At 37.0% G+C, this 24,056-nt stretch overlaps 1 protein-coding gene across 50 annotated transcripts in view; it reads left to right on the top strand.

Annotated features, from left to right (window-relative positions):
• Nucleotides 1-16,897, top strand: part of BAZ2B (bromodomain adjacent to zinc finger domain 2B) — a 415,244-nt gene extending 398,347 nt beyond the window's left edge. For 47 of the 50 annotated variants that reach the window (XM_063790193.1, XM_063790187.1, XM_063790176.1 and 44 more), the window contains 4 exons: nt 6,413-6,678; nt 7,301-7,444; nt 11,818-11,962; nt 16,636-16,897. In XM_063790193.1, the coding sequence (XP_063646263.1) occupies nt 6,413-6,678; nt 7,301-7,444; nt 11,818-11,962; nt 16,636-16,728 (648 nt within the window). In that variant the 3' untranslated portion in view covers nt 16,729-16,897. Of the gene's footprint in view, nt 1-6,412; nt 6,679-7,300; nt 7,445-11,817; nt 13,261-16,635 lie in introns of those variants that run through there. The other 3 variants (NM_001428164.1, XM_063790212.1, XM_063790203.1) reach the window with 1 other exon arrangement.
• The last annotated feature ends 7,159 nt before the right edge of the window (nt 16,898-24,056 follow it).

The raw sequence follows: 24,056 nt of genomic DNA, 5'->3' as shown, positions 1-24,056 counted from the left end.
AGAGAGAGATAGGGTCTTGCTATGTTGCCTGCAGTGGTCTCATCCCTGGCCTCAAGCAATCTTCCTACCTCAGCCTGCCAAGTCACTGGAATTACAAATGCAAGCCACTGCACCTGGCTCCAAACAACTTTTTAATTACTAGATCAAAATGCAGAATTTTATGGTGTTTATTTTTGAAGGCAGACTCTAGGTATTCCCTACCTCAGTTACTTTCTCCCATGTTTAATCTCTTAACCTAATTATTAACAGTAAGCTAATTGTTAACAATCTCTTAACCTAATTTTTAACTACCGCCTCTCCATAAACTCACTTCAAACATCCATCTGTCCACCTCCTTTCTTCCCTTCCAGTTCACTCCCTGTAGCACTTCAACTCCAACAATCCTTGGATCTCACCAGGACTTTCGGTTTGTCTTAAGACTTTTCACTGTTGCTCTCCCACTTCATGTCCTCTCTTTCCTCCTATTCTGTCTTATGTGTCATTATCCCATTATCCCAATCATTGCTTCCACCATTAGGTCCTTTGCCTGCCCCTGCCCTTGGTAAAACCGTTATTCTGGTTAATACAATTCTCTGATTTCTCTAGCACCTATACCTTTGTATCTGAATATAGCTGTGTAATACTCAGCCTTTAAATTCAAGGCTTTAAGGCCTGGGTATGTTGGCTCACACCTGTAATTCAAGCACTTTGGGAGGCCGAGGCGAGCAGATCACTTGAGGCCAGGAGAGCAAGACCAGCCTGGCCAACATGGCAAAACCCCATCTCTACTAAAAATACAAAATTTTAGCCAGGCAAAAATTAGCGGTGGCACATGCCTGTAGTCCCAACTATTTGGGGGGCTCAGGCAGGAGAACTGCTTGAACCTCAGAGGTGGAGGTTGCACTGAACCCAGATCATGCCACTGCACTCCAGCCTGAGTGACAGAGTGAGACTCCATCTCTAAATTAATAAATAAATAAATAAGGTGTTAGAGGCCTTTAATGATGTCAATAATTTATCTCTAGCTCTGCCTCCTCCATCTTCATTCTCAACTTATTGTCATTCAACTGAGAAAATGGAAGTCATTGGAAGAAAATATCACATCTTGTCAGCACATCTGCTGTCCTTCTGCATCCGGGCTCACATACCTTACCTTCTCTGCTGTTGACATGAACTCCTAACTAAGCGATTTTTCCCACTTGTGCCTCAGATCCCATCCATTCTTACCTCCTTGGGAATATTATTCCAGCAGTTCTCCCTTCTCCTGCATCACCAATTTCTCCTTCTCCACTGGGTTCCTCTCTTTAGCCTACTGATGTGCTGCTATCTCTCCCATCTTAAGAAAACTAAACAAAAACCCTCTTCTATCCTCACTTCTCCCTTGATCCAGTTCCTCCATTTTTTCCTTCCATTTACAGAAAAACACTTGGAAAATTTTTTGTTCTGGTTCTATCTAATATCTCTCCTCTGGTTCACTCTTTGTTTTTTAAGACAGAATCTTGATCTGTTGCCTTGGCTGGAATGCAGTGACACTATCACGGTTTATTGCAGTCTTGAGTCCCCCAGGTTCAAGTTATCCTCTCACCTCAGCCTCCCAAGCAGCAGGGACTACAGGCCTGTGCCACTATGCCTGGCTATTTTTTTTTTAATTTTTGTAGAGATGGGTTCTTGCTATGTGCCCAGGCTGGTCTCAAACTCCTGGGCTCAGCTGATCCTCGCACTACAGCCTCCGAAGTCTGGGATTACAGGTGTGAGACACCACACTTGGCCCTGATTCACTCTTGAACTCACTATAGATTTTCACCTCCACAGCTTCTCCAAAAGTGCTCTTATCGTGACCACAAACAGCATTCACATTTCTCACTCCAGTGATCAGTGCCTATGTCATCTGACCTATTACATTTGATAGAACTGAACGCTCTCTCCTCTTTGAAACATTGATTTTCACTTGACTTCTAGGATACCATACTCTCCTGGTTTTCTTTCCAGTCTTTGCTTCTTCTCAAATCTTCATCGATTTCTCCCCACCTTCCTGATCTGTAAACATGGGAGTGCTTTTTTTGCCTCGAGGTTATCATTTGTAAAATGGGATAGTATCTGCTTTGTGGGAATTTGTGAAGATCAAATAAGGTCATAAATGTGAAAGTTTTTATAACTTTATAGTTCTGTGAAATGTTTATTTTAGTACTTTATATTTTAGACTATATTTCACAAGATAGCAAGTGGTCTTACATGGCATCATATTCACTAATAGTCATTTTTTGATTATTTTGATTATTCTCATTGATCATTTTTGTCATACATAGTTAAATATTACTTAACAGCAGTCTTCACTGATGTACATAAAATTATCTTATAACTTCATAACTTAAGTTATAGAAAGTTTCTCTAATACTCTATGAATTACTAACAGATTAGTGTTTTTGGTCTTGGGAGTATCACCTGGTAGGTCATTGGACATTTGTTTTCAATAAATTTTCTTAAATTAGTATCCTAGCTATCTACCATTCAAGCAGTAAACTTGGAGACATAAGATCTGTAATCTCATTCAAGCCCTTCTATGTGAGTACAGCTTTCTAAGCTTCTGCTTTTTTTGTTTTTTAAATGTAGTGAACTAGATATTTCTTACAACAGTAAAACTCTAAACATTGATTTTGATATATAATGAAGAGTTAAGGTTTTTAAAGTATCTTTCAATTTAATTCATAGTTATTTAAAAATATTTATACTATACATACATCTTGCTCTCAAGTGGCTTTTTCTGCATACATTATCCTGATTAACTGTTTTTACTCTGCATGTATGTGTGTGTGTATGTATGTATATATGTGATCACAGGATCACAGAATTGAAAAGATGTGTATGTGTTTGTGTGTGTGTGCATATATATACAACATAGCTATACCCCAGTATCTGCAAATCTGCAAGAGATTAGCTCCAGGATCCACCATGGATACCAGAGTCACAGATGCTCAAGTTCCTTATATAAAATGGAATATTATTTGCATATAACCTACACACATCCTCCTGTATACTTTAAGTCATCTCTAGATTATTTATAATACCCAATAAAACTATGCAATAAATACCCAATAAATGCTATGCAAATAGTTGTTAGACTATATTGTTTTTTATTTATTATTTTTTAATTGTTATTTTGTTATGAGGGGGTTGGATTTTTTTGCTTTATATTTTCTTTTTTTTTTTTTCCTATTAAGACAGAGTCTCACTCTGTTGCCCAGGCTGGAGTGCAGTGGCACGATCTTGGCTCACTGCTGCAACCTCCACCTCCCGGGTTCAAGCGATTCTCCTGCCTCAGCCTCCTGAGTAGCTGAGATTACAGGCGTGCTCCACAATGCCTGGTTAACTTTTGTATTTTTAGTAGAGATGGGGTTTCGCCATGTTGGCCAAGCTGGTCTCGAACTCCTAACCTCAAGTTATCTGCCTGCCTCGGCCTCCCAAAGTGCTGGGATTACAGGCATGAGCCACTGTGCCCGGCCTTTGTTTTATATTTTCCATCTGCAGCTGGTTGAATCCACAGATGTAGAACCTGCAGATATGGAGGGCCAATTATATGAATATACACTCTTAGATACACACACACATACACACACAAACTCACATATTAGACATTTCAAACTTCAGTGCCTACAAAAGCCAAGTAAATGACATGAAAGAGTTCATTGGACCCCTCATGGGCACTGTGGCAAACAGGGGAGTCACGGCCCTATTTAAATTTAATAGTCAAAGCTCAACTCCACCCAATTGTTGCCATGTAGGAATGTGGGCCCCATGTTCCAGAACCCACTAATATTTCAAGGGAAGTCAAGACTATGGATTTTTATGTCCTCCCAAATATTAAATATTGGAAACAAATTCAGAATTTTTACAAGCATTATATGAACCAAATACATTCTGTGGCCTGTTTGGAGCCTGTGAGCCACCAGTTCGTGACTTCTATCAATATATAAACTAGAAAGATATGTACCATTGTTCATGAAATCTGATAAGTTTTGCTTAAGACCCACTAAGTTCCTCTTTGAATTTGTACTCTAGCCAAGAAAAGGTGATGGGGGTTGGGGGGATGCCCTGCCCAAGAGCAAAGTAATCAGGTAACAGAGTAACTTGATAAAAGTTTGCTTTTAAAGTATGTGTAGGTGCACTATCTAATGAGATCATCAGCTGACACACATCATTTTTTGTCTTTAAAAAATCACAAGTTTTTTGATTCTGTGATTTCAATTTCATACTTTCTTTTTTTTAGTTTGTTTTTTGTTTTGAGGCTGAGTCTCATTCCATCACCCAGGCTGGAGTGCAGTGGTGTGATCTCAGCTCACTGCAACCTCCACCTCCTAGGTTCAAGTGATTCTTGTGCCTCAACCTCCTAAGTAGCTGAGATTACAGGTGTGCACCACCACACCCAGCCAATTTTTGTATTTTTCGTAGAGACGGGGTTTCACCATGTTGGCCAAGCTGGTCTCAAACTCCTGACCTCAGGCGATCCGCCCCCATTGGGCCTCCCAAAGCGCTGGGATTACAGGCGTGAGTTACCGCGCCTGGCCCAATTTCATATTTTCTTATTGTGAATATTAATTTGTTAGAAAATTATCCCAAATAATATTTTAGTTCAAATAGAAACTAAATGTTTTGGCCCACTATTCATAATTCCAGCTCTGTTTTAAGTAACACAGCTATTTAATCTAACTTGTCATTAAATGGACTTTTTCCTCATTATATTAAGTTCTCCTTTTTAATGATTTTAGAGATTCAGAATAAAAGTTCAGTGTAATATAAAAACCCAAAATAATCAGATTTTAATGAATATAAATAACTAAATGGAGAAGAGACTAAATAAAACATATTAATTATTTCAGTTAGTGACAGGGGTTGTGATTCTTTGATATGATATGGTGAAAGTGTTGGATTTATGGTTTGCCTTATTTAGTCAATTAAAATATCTCCTTAACTATACTTTAACCTGCCAATAAAGAAACAAATAATTTTAACTGCTTAAGAGCGTTTTTAAGTAATGTACTGGCAGGGGTCATGAAATCCTCAAAGACAATGCTATGAAATACTCCAAAGGACTGTTTTTCAGCCAATTTTAAGAATACAACCAACTTTATTAGCCAGGCATGGTGGCTCACACTCGTAGCCCCAGCTACTCGGGTGGCTGATATGGGAGGATGTCTTGAGCCCGGGAGGTTGAGGCTGCAGTAAGCCATGATTGTACCACTGCACTCCCAGCCTGGGCAACAGAGCGAGACTGCCTCAAAAAAAAAAAAAAAAAAAAGATTGCAGCCAACTTTAAATTATTGCTACACTGATTATGTGACTTTGCAGTCTAGGATTTCTTAACAATCTGGTTAAGGGAATAGTAGTTTTCTAAAAGTGTTCGGTGTGTACCACATATTTGGAAAATAAAAATAAAAGCCATACGTTGCCGGAAGTTTACGTATCTTTCTTTCATGATCTATTATATTTATTATAACATTTAACTCTCAAAAGGCAGATTTTTTTTTTTCTCTATGAATACAGGGTGGGGCACCCTTCTTGTTGCATCAGTGTGCTGCCTGCAATTTGTAGTTATATTGCATAAGACCATGTTGAGAGTTCTTTTTTGCATGTAATTCTAGAGCTAGAATGACTTTAGCAAGTATGTGGCTTGTCATCCTTATTTTTTAAGTGAGAAAACAGGGCCTCACAAATATTTTTGCTTAAAGTTAGTAGCAGAGCCATAGCTGGAATTCATATCCTTCGATTCCAAGTATAATGTCCTTTATGTCATTTCTTTCTATGTTGTTTTTCTCAAAAACAGACATCTTTTTGCCCCATCTTTCACCACTGCTTTGTTCACACCTGGGAACCACAAGTTTGTGGAACTCTCTTCTTATTGCAAATACCTGTTATCTTTTATCCAGGAAAAAAAATCAAATCAATTTCTAGTAGATTTGATCACTTGGACTTCTCTATTTGACACTTCCTTAGCTCTTTTTCATTTTTTGGCCTGGCTTTTTATTACCTCTTCAACTTTCTTATTAACAATCTCTATATTTTCATTTATATTCATCTTTGTTCCTAATTCTGTTGTGCTCCAAAAGAGAATTCTTTTGTATCTTTAAACTCATTCAAGTAGTGACCTAGACTGAAAGAATACTACAGACACCTTCTGTAGATGAATTACCATGAGATTAGCATCTTCAAGTTTTAAGAATTCTTAAGATGAATAGACTTTTCATGTTTTATTAGATTTTATCCTTATATTATGAGAGGAAAAAATACACAGATCTTTCTTAAGAATAATAGTTATCAACATTCTAGATCAGAGTTATTCTTTTTACTTATTTGTCCTGTCAGACTTTCATAATTTAAAATAATAGGTCTGTAGACAGTCACTTTCTTACACCTCATTTACTTTTTTTTTAAATTAAAGGCAAGTGGTCAAACTCTAAAAATCAAAAAACTTCATGTCAAAGGAAAAAAGACTAATGAGTCAAAGAAAGGCAAGAAGGTAACTTTAACAGGAGATACTGAAGATGAAGACTCTGCATCTACAAGTAGTTCACTAAAAAGAGGAAACAAAGACCTCAAGAAAAGAAAAATGGAGGAAAACACTTCTATTAACTTGTCAAAACAAGAAAGTTTTACTTCAGTTAAGAAACCTAAAAGAGATGACTCCAAGGACCTAGCTCTTTGCAGGTATTATTTCCGTTTTCATGCACTGTATATTTATAATGTCCCATTTTATTTGTTTAGAAACCTTTTACCATATTAAAGCTTTATTTCTGATAATTTATGTAAATAAAAAAATGTAAAGCATAAATGTTAAGAAAATATATAAGTAAAAGTATAGTAAATGTATTCCTTTATCTTCTTTTAATGTTAATTTGCATTGAGTTTTTATTTGAAAGATTATAATTGGGCCTGGCACAGTGGCTCACACCTGAAATCCCAGCACTTTGAGAGGTCAAGACAGGTGGGTCACCTGAGGTCAGGAGTTCAAGACCAGCCTGGCCAACATGGTGAAACCCTGTCTCTACTAAAAATACAAAAATTAGCTGGGTATAGTGGCGTGCACCCATAATCCCAGCTACTCGAGGGGCTGAGGCAGGAGAATCACTTGAACCCGGGAGGCAGGGGTTGTAGTGAGCCGAGATGGTGCCACTGTGCTCCAGTCTGGGAGATAGAGCAAGACCCTATCTCATATATATATATATATATATATATATATAAAATATGTATAATAACTGAAAGCTTTTTTAATTAAAAAATAAGACAGTTGTAAAGTATGGATACTGATTTCAAACATTATTTTCTTTAGTATGATTCTGACTGAAATGGAAACTCATGAGGATGCATGGCCTTTTCTACTTCCTGTAAACTTGAAACTTGTTCCTGGTTATAAGAAAGTTATTAAGAAGCCTATGGATTTTTCCACAATTAGAGAGAAACTAAGTGGTGGACAGTAAGTAAATCATTTCAGTTCACTAAATATTTATTGAATACCTGATATATGCTAGGCATATTTTTAGTGAGCCAAAGATATTTTAATTAACAGCAAGATATAGGCCCTGCCTTTGAGGCAGGTGTGTGTGTGTGTGTGTGTGTGTGTGTGTGTGTGTGTGTGTGTATTTGGTTAGAGTAGAATAGTATAGAAGAGAAACCAACTAAAATTATTTAAGAAATTAAAAACCCGTGTAATAAACCTGCTTTTGACATTGAAAGAGCACCACAAACCCAAGCTGAAGGTAAGGAAAAGTATCAGGAGAGCCTCCCAAAGTAAGTAACATATAAGCCGGAATTTGTATTTTGCATCCATGGAGTATCAACCACACGTCATATGGATTTAACAAAAATTGACTCAAATATTGTTAGATTATCACAATGTAGAAATAGAAGATCTTTGGAAGCTTTACATATTAAGAGCTTTAATGTGAGTTATTGGAGAATACCAAAATTCCATTTATTAAATGCGGGAGAGAAAGCTTATTTGCTCTTCTCTACCATATTCTCTTTGCAATCCTATTCCAAGAATAAAGTTACTTACTTTGGGAGGCTTTCCTGATACTCATACAATATATATTTTAATTACATTGTTATTATCCAGTATATTATTTAGTTCTTCCTATACACTCTTTTGGTGAAAATAACTGTTCTCTATGATTTATATTCAATTTAGAAGAGTTAAATAGAACTTATAATGATCAGCATCCCTCACATATATCAACTGATTTACTAGATTGACCAAATGACGAATTTATTTCTTTGGAGGATGAAATAACAGCCGTCCAAAGGTTTATGTCTGTTTTGTTTTATTATTTTTTAATTACAGAAGGGACCTGCCTAAATTAAGGAAGCATTTAAATGATTGATTGGTACTGATTGGTTCCAATATGCAAACACTGTTACCTAGATATGGACTAGTTCTTTTGTTTGTTCTTTTTTTTTTTTTTGAGAGAGTTTCAGTTTTGTTGCCCAAGCTGGAGTGCAGTGGTGCATCTTGGCCCACTGCAACCTCCGCCTCCCGGGTTCAAGTGATTCTCCTGCCTCAGCCTCCCAAGTAGCTGGGATTACAGGTGCACGCCACCATGCCTGGCTAATTTTTTGTATTTTTAGTATAAACAGGGTTTCACCATGTTAGCCAGGCTGGTCTCGAACTCCTGACCTCAGGTGATCCGCCCACCTCCACCTCCTAAAGTGCTGGGATTACAGGCGTGAGCCACCTCACCCAGCCGGTTTTGTCTGTTCTATCAAAATAGTTGTCTAGGTAGATGGCACAATGAAATTTATAACTAACATGGCCAAGAAAAAGAATTACACATGAAGACTTTACTAGTATTTAAATTAACTCTTGATTTTAACTTCCATGATCTTCCAATTCCTGGACAAAAGATTAACGTAAACCTCAAAATTCCTAAAACAAATAGGCTTAGAAATATATATAACAAAAAAATGCTACAAAATCACATGGGCCAGGCAAGGTAGCTCACGCCTGTAATCCCAGCACTTTGGGAGGTGGAGGCAGATGGATCACTTAAAGTCAGGAGTTCAAGACCAGCCTGGCCAATATGGTGAAATCTCATCTCTACTAAAAGTACAAAAATTAGCTGGGCATGGTGGTGTATGCCTGTAGTCCCAGCTACTCAGGGATGAGGCACAAGAATCACTTGAAACTGGAGGTGCAGGTTGCAGTGAGTTACCTCACCACTGCACTCCAGCCTGGGCAACAGAGTGAGACTGTCTCAAAAAAAAAAAAAAAAAGCTACAAAATCAGAGCTCCTTTGAAAAATGAGTCCCAGTGAATGGAGGAAGTCACAGGGGAAGAGAAAGAGAAAGGAAACAGTCTGTGTATTCCCGTTTGTGATGCCAGGTGTGTGGGAAGCAAAATTTCAGTGGATTCAAGCTCCTCGAACTCTCCACTTTGAGTTGTTTGATTAAACCCAAATTAATGAGTTGGAACCAAAACTCACAAACCATATTTCAAATTTTTAAACTAGAAATTTTTAGAATAGAGGGAGGGGCGGGCCTACTTACATGAATTTTTCTGAGTTCCATTAGCTGCCCCATCCCATAAAGGAAGGACACACATATGAGTTGTATACTTTTTTCACCTAGAATCTCACCTAGAATTCTCTCCTGGACTCCACTCTCCCTAATGTTAATCATTAACCTTTTCTTAGGGTAAGGAACAAAGGCAGAAGTAGTTCTCAAATCAACTTTAAAATATTTTGTAAAAATCATTCCCACACAGATTGTATGATTCCATTTAGATGAAGTATCTAGAATAGATAAATCCATAGAGACAGATAGAAGATTGGTGGTTGCCAGGTACTGGGAAGAGGGAGGAATGGGGAATAACTGTTTAATGAGTATGATGTTTCCTTTCAGGGTGATGACAGTGTTTTAGAGGTGATGATAATACAGTGTTGTGACTTAAATGCCACTGAACCGTCCACCTTAATATGGTTAATTTTATGTGAATTTCTTAACCTCAATAAAAATAAGCAAATAATTCCTAGGAAAATGGATGAGGTTACATAAGGGCTGACTTAACTCTGTGAGCACATTACACATAGAGAAATATTTCTTTCATTATCACACAGAAGAAGCGAGTGAAAGGTCATACAAGATATTTCACCGAAGAAATAGAATTCCACTTTGACAAGATCTCACAGCATCAGTGCCTCATAGGGTATTTCTCTTTTTTTAATTTTTATTTTAATTTTTGCAGGTACACAGTAGGTGTATATATTTATGGACTACATGAGATACAGGCATGCAATGCATAATAATCACATCATGGAAAACTGGGTATTCATCACCTCAAGCATTTATCCTTTGTGTTACAGATAATCCACTTCTACTCTTGCTTATTTTAAAGTGTACAGTTAAACTATGATTGACTATAGTCTCCTTGTTGTGCTGTCACATACTAGGTCTTATTCATTCCTTCTATTTTTTTGTACCCATTAACTATCCCCACCTCCCCACTGCAGTTCCCAGCCTCTGGTAACCATCCTTCTACTCTGTTTCCATGAGCTCAATTGTTTTGATTTTTAGATCCCACAAATAAGTGAGAACACGTGATGTTTGTGTTTCTGTGCCTGGCTTATTTCACTTAATATAATGACCTCCAGTTTGATCCACGTTGTTTCAAATGACAAAATCTCATTCTTTTTTTATGGCTGAATGGTGCGCCATTGTGTTTAAGTACCATGTTTTCTTTATCCATTCGTCTGTTGATGGACACTTAGATTGCTTCCAAACCTTGGCTATTGTGAACAGTGCTGCACCAAACATAGGAGTGCAAATATCTCTTTCATATACTGATGTCCTTTCTTTTGGGTATATACTCAGCTGTGGGATTGCTGGATCACATGGTAGCTCTGTTTTTAGTTTTTTTGAGGAACCTACAAACTGTTCTCCATAGTGGTTGTACTAATTTACACTCATGAGATATTTTTAATGGTTACATTATTTTAGTATACAGATTGTCATAGGTTAGAATTAACTTAAAATTTGCATTTCTAAAAGCTATCTTTTAAAATGTATTGAACTGGCTTGAGTTGGTTTGAAATGACCATTCCCTTCTTACTAATAAGCTTATGCAGATTCATTCACCTTTCTTTTCTCTTTTCTGTTTTTCTACAGAGAAAGAGAATTGGGCTTATCCCGCCAGAAAAGCACAGAAGCCACAGTGCTTCTTGTTGAAAGACAGACCCTCATAATGTTACCTCTAGTAGAAAGATAGCATATGCTTGTTTTGCTTGTTTGGGTTCATCATACTCTATTCCTTGGGCAGAAGAGCACATATGAAGAGAAGAGAAATAGGAAATGGGGAAGACAACGCAGAGCACCATATCTTGGGGTGTATATAAAAGCTACAGGACAAGTGTAATTTTTATCATTGCATGGGGAGCATTGACATAATTTCTACTGCAGCTGAGCATTTTTTAATATGGATAATAGGATTCTGCAAGTGATACATTTGGTCAGAGAACTTAATAAACTAGTCAAGTGGGATAGGTCCTGTGACAGAATTGTGTGATACAGGTCAAACAGGAGTTGGGTTATGGGGAAAATGCCAGTTGAAATATGTTTTGATCTTTGGAGAAACCTATTTTTTCATTTAACCTGTTCTTTAAATCCAGTATGTTCCAGAACATACAAAAATGTTTAAATGTTCCATTTGTAAGAGGATATCATATATTTTATATCAATTTAAATGCAGTTATCCTAATCATTTTTCTTTCATTTTTACCCTTTATTAACTCTTCATTTGTTTACAAAACAAATCCACTCTATGAATGCAATCTCTAATTATGTGTTTTCTTTCAGGTATCCAAACCTTGAAACCTTTGCTCTAGATGTCAGGCTTGTTTTTGACAACTGTGAAACATTTAATGAAGATGATTCTGATATAGGCAGAGCTGGCCACAATATGAGGAAGTATTTTGAAAAAAAATGGACAGATACTTTCAAAGTGAGCTGAAGTTATAATAATCTCTTTATTTTTTTCCTTCTAAACAAGGACAAATGAGACCAGCAATGTGAACTGTATTTACATAAACGTGCAAGGCACATACATAATGACTTTCTTTTTCCTTAAGTATAAAAAAAAAGTATCAGAAGAATGATACCATTTTTAAAGGCTTCATTCCTACAACAACCAAGGCCCTCGGTTATTGGTTTGTGTGATTTATCAGCTAATTTAGGTAGAACAGGGAAGCACACCCAAAGAATTTTCAAAGGAAAGGGTGTTATAGTGCAATAGCAATTAAAATATATCAAATCGCACTGAATACTCAACACCAGAGCTCTAATGTGGGAAATGGTTCTCCTTTCCCTCTCAATAAATATCTATTTTTCATTTTTTTACTTTGTAGTTTATTTTTTAGTGAATGTATTTAATTTTATGAATTATTTATGATTAAACCACATCCAGAATCTTCGTTTTCTGTGAAAAGGAAGAACTAGAAAATTGCTTTAAATCTTGAAAATACAACAAGGAATGTTTTAAAATATAAAACAAAGCCAAGTTAAACTGTTTACACTGATGTGCTATAAAAGCACCAAAAAGAAACTTTACTGTAGAGTTACAAGTACATTTATATATATATGTTGCTGCATCACTTGTGTAGTTAAATTGTATTTCAAAACAGTGAAAAAATTGACATGTATATACTGTTCATTCTTGTTTATATTAAGTCTTGTTTTAAATATGTATTATGTGTATATATTGTTTGCAGACATTATTGTTCATGCCTTAGAGGATTGTAGCATTTTATTTTCATCTGAAGGTAATGATAGCTATACAGTCTGTACAGTAATTATCCTCTACCAACACTGTGGCGTCTCCTTAATCTTGGTAGTGCCTGCCTTTGAAACAGGGTGTAGGGGATATTAGTTTTCCATTTTTCTATTTTGTTATATAATTTTAAGCCACCAGGGCCTAAATTAAAGTATAATCATTTGTATCCATGTGGAATAAAATTGTGACAATTTCCTACGCACACAGTATTTTTTCATAGAAACATTTCCCTCCCATTTGCCTTGCCTCAGAAATAAATTTAAAAGACGTTTGTAACCACTGTGTTTTATCTACTGTGTGTTGTGGTGGCCTGTTGGAGGCAAATAGATCAGATTTTTTTTGTACCTATGTAAGAGTACTTGAAGTTTTATTTAAAATAAAATGTTGTGGAAAAGGTAGCATTCTTTTTTTAGGAGTGTTATTTTTCACTATGTGTGGCACGGATACAATAAAAGACTTTTACAAACTAATTTTTTAGTTTTTCTTAATGTACCTGAAAATATATTCTTTTTTAAAAGCCAGTTAATTTAAATTTGATTTTTACAGAGACCTGTAGGAGGAACAGTGTGTAGAGTGTGGTTCAAAGAGCACTGGGCTGGGTGGAAGAGGGTGAGTTTAAGTCAGGTGGACAAACTTCTGTAGCCTGTAAGCCTCTCTGGTCTGTGAACTTCTCCGAACCTCGTCTTCTTTCTTATTTCACATTTTCAAGATGAAAATATTAGAATACATTAGATCTTGTTCTGGTCTGAAAAATGCCTCTATGGGTAGCCAAATAACTCAGTTGTCAAGAAGAAAAACGGATATATAAATTAGTCTAATAAGACATGTATTTCTCCAAGAATTCAAGAAATGCAATTTGCTGCCCTGCTGGGCTCCGCCAGACTCCAGAGAATCATTGGCGTACAAGACAGGCCTTGCTTTCATGGAGCTTATAACCCCTTGAAGTGGGCCTTAGATAATGTCCACTGCTTTTTATCATGAAGAGAGAATATAGAAATGTTTTGCAAAAAATTTTTTTAACTTCACAAAGCTTCAAAGCCACAGAGTATTTTCAGTATCTCTAGGTTCTTTGTGAAGACTTATATGAAAAATCAGCTGTTACTATGTAAATATGTCAGTTTCTGTTAACCAGATATTGCAGTGATGCCTTAAAGGGGCTGGTGCTTAAGCAAAAATGCTTTGTAGAGCAGGGAAGAAGGCAGCACTGTGAATAAAAGTGTCTGGTTTTTGTGTTTCTAGAACTGCCTGATGCTCCATGGGGATTCTTCATGATGATTTTTTTTTGCCTTAGAGATTATATATGCTTATGTTAATTTATATTAGATGGTATATAAGGGGCTTGATAATAACATGTCTGGTGCCTCAGGGGCTCATAAATAAGAAAGTACTTAAACACACACACAAAATGTTTTGAGAGTGATAATTTTAAAAATAAATAGGAAAAAAAGGAAGGCTTGGTAAACACTGGCTACTTCGGACTGGTGTCTTCATTGTTGTTACTCAGCAGAGGTAGCTGTTAAACACTGAGTGGGCATGAGCCCACAAGGGCTGCGGTTGGAGCACATGACAGTGGTTACTATACATACGTGGATCACTTGTTATGTAAGTGATTCATGCACTCCCAGTGCCCTTGGTTGGGCTTATTCTCAATAAAACCAGTATCATTGTTCTCCTCAAATTAAAAAAAAAAAGATTATCCTAACTCTCTCTGCTGTCACATAATTGCAAGTATATACAACATATTTTCCTTAAGATAAATTAGGCTTTCACCTGAACCTTCCTCATTTTAGTCCTAAAATCTGTAAATTATTAAGAAACTGGCCTACTTTCAAGTTTAGATTTAGATTATCACTCAAGTGGTGACCAACCAAGGATAACCAAACAATCCACTACTGTTGAACACAGAAAATAATCATCAGTTTGAAACAGTATGCAGACAGTAAATTAATATTGGAGTCGTTAACCACAGTGAAAATTAAACAGGTGAAGATGTGTCTATAGGTACACCTAAAACCCAAAAGAAGTAAATTAACCATAAATGCAAGGTGATCTTTTTCTTGTTCCAACTCCAAAATAAAATTTGTCACAAGCACCAGTTTTAATCTGAATTATGAAGGATCTAATCTGTCTTTAGTACCTTAATGTACCCCTCCATGCTCCTTCTCTTTTCCAGCCCCTCAATCCCCATATTCTTTAAGGAAATTCAAAATTCTGTCCCTTTAGCTTTCTCCCTTTAAACACATCCTCAACAAGGAAATCTGCTATCAGACATTTACTCCTAATTGTACATTTAATTTATGAGCTTCCTCTTTCAAGGTTATTTGCTTTTCAAATATCTCCATTTGAGAAATGAAAGAGGTTTGTGTCTTGCTAAAAGAATTTTATTTCAACAAGGAGAATAAAGGAGGGATTTTATTTTATTTTATTTTATTTTATTTTGAGACAGAGTATTGCTCGGTCACCCAGGCTGGAGTGCAGTGGTGTGATCACAGCTCACTGCAACCTCCGCCTCATGGGTTCAAGTGATTCTTGTGCCTCAGCCTCCTGAGTAGTTGGGACTACAAGCACGTGCCACCACACCTGGCTGATTTCTGTATTTTCAGTAGAGATGGGGGTTTCACTATATTGGCCAGGCTGTTCTCAAACTCAGATGATCTGCCTGCCTCAGCCTCCCAAAGTGCTGGGATTACAGACATAAGCCACTAAAATGTTCTTTTCTCTCTTTTTGTTTTTTAAGATGGAGTCTTGCTCTGTCACCCAGGCTGGAGTGCAGTGGTGCAATCTCGGCTCACTGCAAGCTCTGCCTCCTGGGTTCACGCCATTCTCCTGCCTCAGCCTCCCAAGTAGCTGGGACTACAGGCGGCCTCCACCACGCCCGGCTAATTTTTGTATTTTTAGTAGAGACGGGGTTTCACCGTGTTAGCCAGGATGGTCTCGATCTCCTGACCTCGTGATCCGCCCCCGTGGCCTCCCGAAGTGCTGGGATTACAGGCGTGAGCCACCGCGCCCAGCCAAGCCACTAAAATTGTCTTTCTACCGGGATGTGACTTTAAAAAATAGGGAAATGAATAGAATCTTATCTGCTGGGAATCTTGCTTCAACAAGATCTCTTAGACTTGCTTTGGCCTCATTACAACTCTACAAAAAAAGGAATTTTTTTTAAACCTCAAATAATTGAGGTAATTAATTTCTTCAATTCATGGCACACTCTTTACATTATTCTTGCAAAGCCCCTCTGTGTTACTTTTTTTGTTTTATTCTTCAGTTCATCTCCACTTTCCCCCATATACAACCACTTAAAATATGCCTTTCCAGTCGACTACTTATGTATTTATTTAGCAATATGTTTCTTTATATAATATGAAAAATACGTATGTACACACAGTGGTTTTTAGACATATCAGTTGTATTATGCTATAAATCTTATTGTTTTTAAATTTTGTTTCTGTTTCTTTTGAGTTGAAAAAATGTGTAACTCTAGTTCATTGGTTTTGATTGCTATAAGGTATTCCATCAGAGGCATACACAACATTTTACTTACAAATTTCTCTAGAAATGAAAACCTAGGTTGCCTGCAACTCATTGTCACTGCAAATAATACTGCAGTGATTTTTTTAATACATGGACTTGTGTATGGAATCCAGTTTCCAAGGTATCCCCAAGTGACCCTTGTCTTCTAGTATTCATGCCCATGTATAATCCCTTTCCACATTGTGTCGGGGTTAATCTTTGTGACCAACCTAATATGGCATAGTGATAGCTTTGTGAATTCCCAGACTAAGTCATAAAATAACACTGCTGCTTCCGCCTTGTTCTCTTGGATTACTTGTTCTCGGCAAAACCAGCCACTATGTTATGAGGATGCTTTAGCAGCCCAGCCCTATGGAGCAGCCAACAGCTACCACCAGCTTACCAGCCCTGTGACTGAGGCATCTTAGAAGTGGACCCTTCAGCCCAAGTTAAACATTCAGATGACCGGAGCCCCAGCCAACATCTCGACTGAAACTTCATAAGCAACCCTGAGCCAGAACTATCCAGCTAAGCCACTCCTGATTTCTTGACCCACAAAAACTATGAGATAATAAATGTTTATTGTTGGTTTAAACCACTCCGTTTTGAGTAATTTGTTATCCGTCAATAGATAACTAATATCCTGAGGTAAGAGTTTCTCTTGGATCTACACAGGGGAGTATGCCCCAGTTGTTAGGTCTGTACTTGTTTAACTTGCCGTGATATTGCCATGCTACTCTCCAGACGACTGCACCAGTTTAGCCTCCTACCATCAATGGAAGAGGGCTCTTTCTCCCTACTGCCCAACCAGTGCTCAATATTTGGATTATTTTTTCCTAACAACTTATTACAGATTTTGAATTTTGAAAAGTATCAAGCATTTATTATTATTATTATACTTTAAGTTCTGAGATACATGTGCAGAATGTACAAGTTTGTTCCATTGGTATACACATGCCATGGTGGTTTGCTGCACCCATCAACCCGTCATCTACATTAGGTATTCCTCCTAATGCTATCCCTCCCCTAGCCTCCAATCCCCCCACAGGCACCGGTGTGTGATGTTCCCCTCCCTATGTCTGTGTGTTCTCATTGTTCAGCTCCCACTTATGAGTGAGAACGTGCAGTGTTTGGTTTTCTGTTCCTGTGTTAGTTTGCTGAGAATGATGGTTTCCAGCTTCATCCATGTCCCTGCAAAGGACATGAACTCATCCTTTTTTATGGCCGCATAGTATTCCATGGTGTATATGTGCCACATTTTCTTTGTCCACTCTATCATTGATGGGCATTTGAATTGGTTCCAAGTCTTTCCTATTGTGAACAGTGCTGCAATAAACATACGTGTGTATGTGTCTTTATAGTAGAATGATTTATAATCCTTTGGGTATATACCCAGTAATGGGATTGCTGGGTCAAATAGTATTTCTGGTTCTAGATCCTTGAGGAATCACCACACTGTCTTCCACAATGATTGAACAAACTTACACTCCCACCAACAGTGTAAAAGCATTCCTATTTCTCCACGTCCTCTCCAGCATCTGTTATTTCCTTTTTAATGATCGCTATTCTAAGTGGCGTGAGATGGTGTCTCATTGGGCTTTTGATTTGCATTTCTCTAATGACCCGTGATGATGAGCTTTTTTTCATGCCTGTTGGCTGCATCAGTGTCTTCTCTTGAGAATTGTCTGTTCATATCCTTTACCCACTTTTTGATGGGGTTATTTTTTTCTTGTAAATTAGTTTAAGTTCTTTGTAGATTCAGGATACTAGCGCTTTGTCAGATGGCTAGATTGCAAAAATCTTCTCCCATTCTGTAGGTTGCCTGTTCACTCTGATGATAGTTTCTTTTGCTGTGCACAAGCTCTTTAGTTTAATTAGGTCCTATTTGTCAATTTTGGCTTTTGCTGCCATTGCTTTTGGTGTTTTAGTCGTGAAGTCTTTGCCCATGCCTATGTCCTGAATGGTATTGCCTAGGTTTTGTTCTAGGGTTTTTGTCGTTTTAGGTCTTACGTTTAAGTCTTTAATCCATCTTGAGTTAATTTTTGTATAAGGTGTAAGTTTCAGTTTTCTGCATATGGCTAGCCAGTTTTCCCAACACCATTTATTAAATAGGGAATCCTTTCCCTGTTGCTTGTTTTTCTCAGGTTTGTCAAAGATGAGATGGTTGTAGATGTGTGGCATTATTTCTGAGGCCTCTGTTCTGTTCCATTGGTCTATATATCTGTTTTGGTACCAGCACCATGCTGTTTTGGTTACTGTAGCCTCGTAGTATAGTTTGAAGTCAGGTAGTGTGATGCCTCTAGCTTTGTTCTTTTTGCTTAGGATTGTGTTGGCTATACAGGCTCTTTTTTAGTTCCATATGAAATTTAAAGTAGTTTTTTCTAATTCTGTGAAGAAAGTCAATGGTAGCTTGATGGGGATAGCATTGAATCTATAAATTACTTTGGGCAGTATGGCCATTTTCACAGTATTGATTCTTCCTATCCATGAGCATGGAATGTTTTTCCATTTGTTTGTGTCCTCTCTTGTTTCCTTGAGCAGTATCAAGCATTTTTTTCTAGTCACATGAACAGCTTTAATTTTCATTTACCTTTTTGTAGTTTTTATCTTATGTAGACATAGCTTAACCCTATCTGCTTTCTAGACTGTAGAAATGGCCCCAAATTTTACTTTCAGCAAGTGATATTCAGGAGATGAAACATTCGCATTTGCTGTGGTTACTTGGAAAGACTGATGGTGCTAAAGGAAAAGCTCAGATAGGTATACAGAAGTTCCTAGAAAATAGAGTTTTGGGTAAGACTGGGGCTAACAGATTTATGAGTTACTGTAGCAAAAGAAGTATTTGTAGGTGTGCTGGATAGGCAGTTGGCTAAATCCAAGGTGAAAGGAAAAAGCTCATTGGGTTCTTCTGGACCTTCACGGAAAGAATTTTGCACCTTAGCATTTAAGTCCATGGAAAGGCAGTGGCAAAATTACTATGTGATGTCAATTTGTAGTTTCTCTTCCTTAGCCATACACATGAAGATTAGCTGGGTTGTTCTCATTAGATGCCTAAAGAAAAATGCATTATGGGAATACCATAAATTGTGCGTAGTTCATTCTTTAAATGTTTTTTTAAATTTAAAACCTTTTTTGGCCAGGTGCAGTGGCTCACGCCTGTAATTCCAGCACTTTGGGAGGCCAAGGTGGGCAGGTCACCTGAGGCCAGGAGTTCCAGACCAGCCTGGCCAACATGGCAAAACCCCGTCTCTACTAAAAAATACAAAACTTAGCCAGGCATGGTAGTGCACACCTGTAGTCCCAGCTACTGGGGAGGCTGAGGCAGGAGAATCACTTGAACACAGGAGACTGTTGTTGCAGTGAGCTGAAATTGTGCCACTGCACTCCAGCCTGGGCAACAGAGTGAGGCTCTGTCCCAAATAAATAAATAAAATAAAACCTTTCTTAAAAATTAAGTATTAAGCTGGACTTGAAAGAATATCCTTATTACCTCTGAACAGACTCCTCGTTATGTCCCTTAGTAAAAATAGCCCTAATAATCATGGTAGTGGCTATCAAAAGAATGTGGTTGAATTTTGAAGAGAAATTCGTTAGTGAATGAAAAAGAGAAATAAGGCTTATTCCCATTTGGGAATAGATATTGGGTGGAGGTAAAAGGAAAGCTCAGTGACTTTAGTAGGCCATTAAAAATGAGTGAGGCATTCACATGACACAGATTTGCATGGAGACAGTAAAAGGCCTGGAGAGGCTATAGACTTATTCTAATCATGTTTCTAATCTCCAGATATTTTCACAGCTTTTTCAAGATTGCATTCAGCATTCGTGATGCACTTTCCTATCTTCATTGTGCCAAGTCTCAATTCTTTTGAATACAGAAGTGACTTTTTTGAAACAAAGACAGATTCTACCCAGCCATTAAAACTTATGTAAATCTATGTAAATATTAGTAAATTAAGTTGAAAGGCTGGCTATAGTATAGAACATAGAGTATTTCTGTAAAATATATTGTACTTAGCATGGAGAAAATTCTGAAGGGGATGTATGTATGTATTTAAATGTTAGCTTTTTCCTCTAGTTGGTAGAATTTGGAAAGACTAATGTCATCTTCCTTATCTGTATATAATATCTCTGCAGCAAATGTACATTGTTTGCTTTTTAAACATTTAAAAAATCTTTTACAACCAAGGAGGGTCAATTTAGCTAGTAGATATAACTGGTTAATTTACTAAAAAATGTCATTTAAGGATTAAAATTGATATAACATTACATAATGATTGAGATGCAGGTTAACTTCACATATAAGATCTAACTTAAGTTAGTTTTTTATTGTATAGATATTTTGTATGTAAAATATCTATATAATAAATAGACACTTCAGTTGCCTATTCAGTAGCAGTCTTGTCTATCTTCACTCCTTCCTTCCAGTCTTTTTAGATGCTGGTTGGCCATATGATTCCAGGGGTGAATCTTTGTTAGTAAGCCAACCATAGTAATTCCATTCCTCTTGCGAGTGATTGCTTAATGAAGGCATGTGATAGAATTCTAGGTAGTGACGAGAGCAAATCTGCTGGGAGACTTCTGGAGAAGTGTCCTGTGGAGAACTTGTGCCCCAAAGAGACATATTCTCTTGTCTTTGGAGATGGTTGTCAGAGGCCATGATGCTTGGAGCTTCTGCAGCCATTATATAACTGCAGAGAGAAGATAAAAGTAACTGAGGAAAGGGGTGAGGATGGGAGGGGGAAAGAAAGGACTTGGGTAATAACATGAGCCATCAAATTAACCTTGGAACCACCACTACATCTGAACATTTTGCTAGGTGAGGTAATAAATTTATTGTGCAAGCCATTTGATTTGAGTCTTTTCTTTCGGATGGAAGTATCTTGATATAGCCAGGGCTACTGCTTCATAGTTATTCAGGCTACATGCTGTACAACTCAAGCGTGCTTCATTTATGTAGATTAGGGTACAGCTTATTTTACAGATAAGAAAACTAATAACCAATACTGCTAATACTCATTGCCACCCAGCTTGGTAAACTTGAGTTAGGACTTAAACATTTGTTTTTGGCCTTCAAAAACAGCATTCCTCAGAACATGCTATGACTGATTTTCTTGATGACCTTAAATATTTGTTGAATGCATTTTTCCACAAAATATTCCAAAACTGATTTGAGCACTGATAGCATTACAGAATAATATCTAGATGTTTATTTTCATTTTATTTATTTATTTATTTATTTATTTATTTATTTGAGATAAGGTCTTGCTCTGTTGCCCAGGCTGGAGTGTACTGATGCAACCATGGCTCACTGCAGCCTCAACCTCCTGGACTCAAGCAATCTTCCCCTCAGCCTCCTGAGTAGCTGGGACCACAGGCCCATGCCACCACACCTAGCTATTTTTTTTTTAAGAGATGGGGTCTTGCCATGTTGCCCAGGCTAGTCTCGAACTCCTGGGCTCAAGCAATCCTCCCACTTCGGCCTCCCAAAGTAGCAAGATTATAGGCGTGAGCAATTGCGCCCAGCCAGGATGTTTATTCTTAAAATATTAATGCATACTAGTTTATTTAGAAACAGTTACATTGCTTTGGAATGAAAATATAAAAAGAAGAATGAAAGCTAACTTTGCTTCTGTACATGAGGAAGAAACTAGGTCTAACTTTAAGCCTCCTACTTTAATCAATCAGGCAACTGGAGAAAATATATGAAATAAATGTGTTCAGACATTAGATTATAGGCAGTACAAGACTCTAATTCCTAAAATAAGTGTAACAAATGAAGCTGGCCTTGTGTTTTCCCTGGCTTCTTCTGAAGGCACTTTCTGGACTTTAGCAGAGGAGATATATTCTAAATAGAGCACAGAAATCACACTGAGTTGAGGAGACAGAGGTCAAAGTCTAGGAAGGCTGAGGTTGCTGGTGTTTCCAGGTTATAATACCAGAGAACAGAGGGCTACACAGAAACAGCTCCAGAAATCAAGTCTGCCCTGAGACACTTGATAAATACTAACCTGCACATCAATAGGGTGAAACTCTCTAAGGCCATGCAAAGAATGACCAGGGATCTGTAAGTCAAACAATCCCCAAAGCTCACACAGGGCTGGGAGACATTTGAGTTCTGACCAGCCCAAGTAGAGAAACTTCATAGAACTTTCAAGAAATTGAGTAGAGACACCAAGAGTCATACCTTAAGAGTAGGACTAAATTAGCCCTAGAGAAAAGGCTACTATACTCCTGCCCTAATGAAGTTTAAAAACAAGCCTCAAAAGGATCAAAATGATCTGCAAGTAACTTAACAGGCTACTAGAACAAAGTCCAATACTCTTTGGAGAAGACAACACAATTCAGCGCTCAACAAGTAAAATTTAATATGTTTACCATTCAATCAAAAATTACTATACCTAGACATGAAATGAAGGAAAACATGACCCATAACCAGGAAAAAAATCACTCAAGAGAAACAGACCCAGAAATGACAACGATGATGGAACTAAGAGGAAAGGACTTTAAAATAGATATTATAAATATGTTGAAGGAAAAATGAGTATGATGAAGAGAGAATGAAATATATCAAAAACAAACAGAAGCCCTGGGGATTTTTTCTTAAGTACAATATACAAAAAGAAAATATATTATGATCAAGTGGGATTTATCACAAGAGTACAAGTTTAGTTTAACTCTTGAAAAACATCATAGTAATAGAACATTAGAAAATTTACCATATTAACAATACAGGAAGAAAGCCACTTATCTCAATAGATGCAGATAAAGCATTTGAAATTTACCATTTCATGTTTAAAATTCTAAGCAAATTAAGACTAGAAGAGAATCTCCTCAATTTGATGAAGGGCATTATGAAAAACCTATACATGGCATCGCTTCTATTTGGTCTTTGACCATTAGTCCATTAGACTAATGGACTTTGACCATTCTAAGACTGGGAACAAGGCAAGGATATTCATTTTTACCACATATCTTCTACATTGCACTGAAAGTATTAGCCTTTACAGTAACAAAGAAGAAATAAAAAGCACTCAAAATATAAAGGAAGAGGCAAAATTGTCTTGATTTGCAGATGACATGATTATTTATATACACAATCCCAAGGAGACTACAGAAAGGTGATCAAAACTAATAAGTGAATTTAGCCAGGTCACAAGACCCAAGAAAAAAATGCTTAAGTTAGATTTCATCAAAATTAAAAACGTATGCTCTTCAAAACAATATTTTTTATAAAGAAAAGAGACTACTGACTGGGAGAAAACACAGAATTGGCAATACACCTGTTTTTGAAAGGTTTGTATCAAAAATATGTTAAAAACCCTTATAAAATATAACTCCACAAAAGAAGATATACAAATGGACAGTAAGCACACACAAATGTGTTTAATTTTATTAATATCAAATAAATGGGAGTTTTTTAAAAAGCATAATGAGATACAACTATACACTCACTACAATGGCTAAAACTAAAAAGGCTAAAAATAAATACCACTTGTTGGCAATGATGTAGAGGAATTTGGAACTCTCATGCAGTACTGTTGGAAATGGAAAATGGTATGACCACTTGGGAAAATTGTTCAAGTTTCTTATAAACTCAAAGATACACTTTCCATACTAATTCCACTTCTATGTATTAATCAAGAAAAATGGAAACATGTTTAGACAGGGACTTGAACATAAATGTTAATAACACTTTTATTCATAATAGCCAGAATTTGGGGGAAAAAACTGTTCATTAACAAATGAATAAACAAAT

This window comes from Pan troglodytes, chromosome 13, assembly GCF_028858775.2.
Source record: "Pan troglodytes isolate AG18354 chromosome 13, NHGRI_mPanTro3-v2.0_pri, whole genome shotgun sequence".
Classification (NCBI taxonomy): Eukaryota; Metazoa; Chordata; class Mammalia; order Primates; family Hominidae; genus Pan; species Pan troglodytes.
Note: the sequence above shows the minus strand (reverse complement) of the source record. Positions and strands in the feature narration are given on the sequence as shown.